The 4,339-nt window shown below is 40.3% G+C and overlaps 1 protein-coding gene across 1 annotated transcript; it reads right to left on the bottom strand.

Moving 5' to 3' along the window:
• Nucleotides 1-399: 399 nt before the first annotated feature.
• On the bottom strand, nucleotides 400-2,611 carry LOC147991156 (uncharacterized). The gene is made up of 3 exons (XM_087537199.1): nucleotides 2,575-2,611; nucleotides 1,042-1,419; nucleotides 400-962 (listed from the first exon to the last, which is right to left on the bottom strand). Exons 1-3 carry the CDS (start codon nucleotides 2,609-2,611, stop codon nucleotides 400-402), a joined length of 978 nt encoding a protein of 325 aa, XP_087393325.1.
• Between the last annotated feature and the right edge of the window lie 1,728 nt (nucleotides 2,612-4,339).

Below are 4,339 nucleotides of genomic sequence, written 5' to 3'. Positions count from 1 at the left end.
ATATACTATCACCTACAAGCCGGGTGCACAAATAACATGGTGGAGGTAACAAAAATAAAACGACTGTAATTTTTAGGAAAGGAACTGGAGTGCCATCAAAATAAAAGTTTAGAGCTGAGACAAATGTATGCTGAGATACATTCGTGTTCCTCTTTTTAACCATGGTATAGTCCATGGTGATATTTCTTTACAAAAACACAAAACTAAAGTGATATGAACCAATAAACCAATAATATAGTATGAAAGAATTTTATTTTTCATATGAAAATAACTAGAACGAATTATTGCTTTAAATTTGATGGCCAAGCACTTGCTTGAGGATCTCTAGAACAACATTATGCTCCACTGTCATGAAGATTTCACGATCAATTCTTTGTCCTTTCAGATACTCGATCATCTTCAGATGATCACTTGCTGAGAGATCTGGTATGGTCTTAAGTTTGACAATGCATTTGGCAATGCAATAAGGATCTTTGTCAGGATCTTTTTTTCCATCTGTGCCTTTTTCACTTCTCTATAGCTCTCAATTTGTTTTGTATTTACATCCACATAAGTTTTAAGTTCTTCTTTTCTAACAGCAACCAGATCTTCAATCGCTGTTTCTTTTCCTCTCTTAGCCTTACCTTCATCATTGCCTTTAGAAGTCCTAGCCTTTTTCATAGGTGGTGGGTCAGGAAGTGTGTTCATGTTTTCTGTGGGAATTTGGCTACTGTTATTCTCCACACGTTCTGTGTTGTTACCAGGAAATACTTCAACATCCTCACCATATATGCCTTCAGTCCACTCGTAATTATGACCTGCAAAGCCTGGAGCTGGTAATGTTGGACTAGGCGAATTAAGCCCGGCGGCATCTAGAACTTGTTGTGTGAAGCTTTCCCCTTGTGGTAAATCTGTAGCCGGACTGGACTTCTCTTCAACCACATCAGTTGTCCTCTTACAGCCCTTCCCCTCCGCTGTTTTACCTGGGTACAGAGGAATACATTGTAAACTACAGGGAAGCAAGATCATATGCTAAATTCATTACATGTGAAACCAACGTACCATCATAAATTGCATGCAAGTCATCATAGTAAGGGAAAGCTTTGTATCTCCACTTCTGTTGTTCTTTGCTCAATTCATCCCATTTTTCATCAATGGTTGTTGGCATTTTTGTATTAGGATCAAAACTGAAGCCACTCTTCTCTACAATAGATTTGACAACAAAATATTCTCTCTTCAACCACTGCTCTCTAAATTTTAGTTGACAAACAATGAAATTAGCTCTTGGAAACTGATTATTCAATCGTGTAGTCATGGAATTCCATCCTTCTTTCGTCCATCCATTCTGACCACGAAATCTAGCTGCATCTGCATACTCTTTCATCACAGAAACGAGCAGGTCTAGTTGAGCAGTGGTCCATGATGCTCTCTTTTTCTTGTCTGCAATTGGGAAGCAAAATGCATCAGCGTTCAAATCAGCACAAACATCAGAAAAATTTACAAGGATCCAACTCGAAATAATATGAGAGTTATCCTAACTATCTCATTCAAACAAATCAACTTTAGTAAATCTTAATATGTCCTGCATGAGGCCACACCATGGATTACACGAAACAAATATCATAGTTATCATAAATATTTGGTTAAAACAAATCAACTTCAGTAAATCCTAATATCTCGTGCATGACGCCACACCATGGATTACATTGACAAAACAAAATACTATATCCTAATGTACGCAGTCTTGTAGGCTGTCGTGGAGCTAGGCAAAAATCTGTAGTGAGCAACTGCTAATGATAGAACAAAATTGTTATGGGTGGGCCGAAACCACGCTAGCTACAAAATGCATGCTACAAATTAATGAACTGTCACCTCTAGCCCCTACCCCCTGCTAAAAGTACCAGGTGTGGTTTGTCTTTTTTGAGAATCAGGTTCGAATAGGTATACTGGAATCTGAATTGTCTGAATGAAAAACAACAAAATCGCTATGGTATGACTGTTGTGCATTTCAGCAGCGAGATTGGGGTTCTACTGCTTGTCTTAGACAGTCTATTTACACTTCCACAGCCTGATTGGCTGTCAAAATTTGTAAGCTGGTAACCAAGCATCAACTTAGATAGCCAAAGCCTCTGTAACATACATATTTCTGAAATCGCAGCCTGATATAAGCCGACCAAGCAGCAGCTTGGCTGTCTACTTACTTTTGGCTTCAGATATAAGCCGACCTAGATAGCCAATGCTTCTGTAACACACATATTTCTAAAAATCGCAGCGATGCAGACTATCTTACGCCATATTTCGGGCTACTACATAAAGCTATCACCAAGCTAAGATCATCTAGGTTGAGTCTAGCCAAGCCACTAAATCTTGCTTCTCAATCTATCCAAGGAGAATCTACGCTGCCCCTGAATCGGGGACGACCTTCTCGTCAGCAAGGCCGGACGGCATCGAGGAGATTGTGCGCCGCGGCGCCGTCCGCAGATACCAGTGGCATGCACAGTGGAGAACGGCACGGCCGTGCAGAGGAAGGAGCCAGCGGTTGGCGGGGAGAGGCGGGAAGGAGCGATGAGGGACGATGGAGGGCAGAGTAATCACCTTTGGTCTCTCCATCGCCATCTCTCTGTTTCCCCATGGCCGCCGATGGAAGACGACAGGGCGGCGGCGGCGGCGTGAGAACGAGACAGAGCGAGGAGCGGGGAAGGATAACGAGGGGACTCCCTTCTTTTCGCCGCTCTGTTTTTAAAAAACAGGTCGGGGGCTCTTTTTATTAAACAGAGAAAAAACTACAGTTTGCCAAATACTATAATATTAAAACAACAATTATTAGGGGCAAACAAATAGCTCGTTGTAAATAAAACTGTGGTAATCTCAAAAACTGCAGTATTCTCAAAATACTTAGAAAATACTTCGCTACCAAACGGTACATATTCGGATCTGTAAAATTTCAATAAAAAATATTATGATTTTCATGTTGCGCAAGAAAAATCTAGTCCCAATAATTTTGTTGGCCCATTTCCATGTACATATTTATCTTTTTTTTTATGCCGTGTACAATAGTATATTGTTGTGAAACTTTTCTCAAACGTGTTATATATGTATTTTTGGATGTATAAACTCTTTTAAAAAATTGCACTTTGAAAATATGGTATTTTGAAAACAGGCTCCCTTGGGCTCGTCCTCTATTCAACATTTCCGCGCCACTTGTTTCCCTTACTCTTGAATGGTTAAGATACCTTCTTAAGCCCATGTGTTTCGGGGATATACCTTGGCGTGTCGAGTATATCAGACCAACGGTAATTACAGATGATGAAAAAGCATCTATAAGTGCAAATCTTCAAGCATTTGCCCTAGTGTCTAAGCCCCGTGGACATGACTGCTGCTAATGTCAAATGTCATTCGGTTGATTTTGGCGACATAGACAATAATTGTTTGGAACATAACAAAACATGAAAAAAAATAGAGAAGTAAAAAAGGAAGCAAATAAAAAAGAGAGAAAGAATAGAAAAAGGGAGGAAACCCAAGAAAAACAAAAAAAAAGGTAAAAACAGTACAAAGGAATAAAAAATATTGTATTCTCAAAACCGAACAACCCCACCCCCCTCCCACACACAGATGCAATCTAGAAGTTTCCCAAAACCAGCTAATGGGTCGGCCCAACATGGATGTTACTACAAGATTTAGCTTTTGCGAAAGGGAGATTCCATACAAAACATAGAGCAACTAACTAAGGAGTACTCCTTCAGGAGCTCCTGCAAAGGTCACTTGGGATGGGCCGGGAGCATGTCTCTTGACGCGCTCTCAGTCGCCGCCACGTGTCACGCTCTGGGTATTCCCTCTGGATTTTTTATTTTTATTTTTATACGGTTTTTTTTGTTTCGTGAGAAGCATGAAATTATTTCTCATGAAGGCACGGATTTGCTTTTGTGAGAGACACGGTCATGCCTCTCGAAAAAGGGGGAAAATGTGTTTTCTTTTTTTTTTCTGTTCCGCTAGAGACACGAATTGACTTCTTGTGGAGGCACGAATTTACTTTGGCACGGTCGTGCCTTCGGATTTTTTTATTTTTATTTTTATACGCTTTTTCTGTTTCGTTAGAGACACATATTTACTTCTCATGAAGGCACGGATTTGCTTCCGCGAAAGACATAGTCATACCTCTTGAAAAGGGAAAATGTGTTTTTTTTCGTTCCGCTAGAGGCACAGATTTACTTCTCGTGAAGGCACGGATTTGCTTTGGCACGGTAGTGCTTCTCGGAAAAGGAAAAAGTACGTTTTTCTTTTATTCATTCCGTGAGAGACAGGGTTGTGCCTCTCAAAAAAGGAAAAACCATGTTTTTTTTCGTTCCGTGAGAGGCACAAA

The sequence above is a fragment of the Triticum urartu genome, chromosome 1A (genome assembly GCF_056163025.1).
Source record: "Triticum urartu cultivar PI428250 chromosome 1A, HENAU_Tu73, whole genome shotgun sequence".
NCBI classification, from domain to species: domain Eukaryota; kingdom Viridiplantae; phylum Streptophyta; class Magnoliopsida; order Poales; family Poaceae; genus Triticum; species Triticum urartu.
The sequence above is the reverse complement of the archived record's forward strand: the minus strand, read 5'-3'. Positions and strand labels throughout refer to the sequence as shown.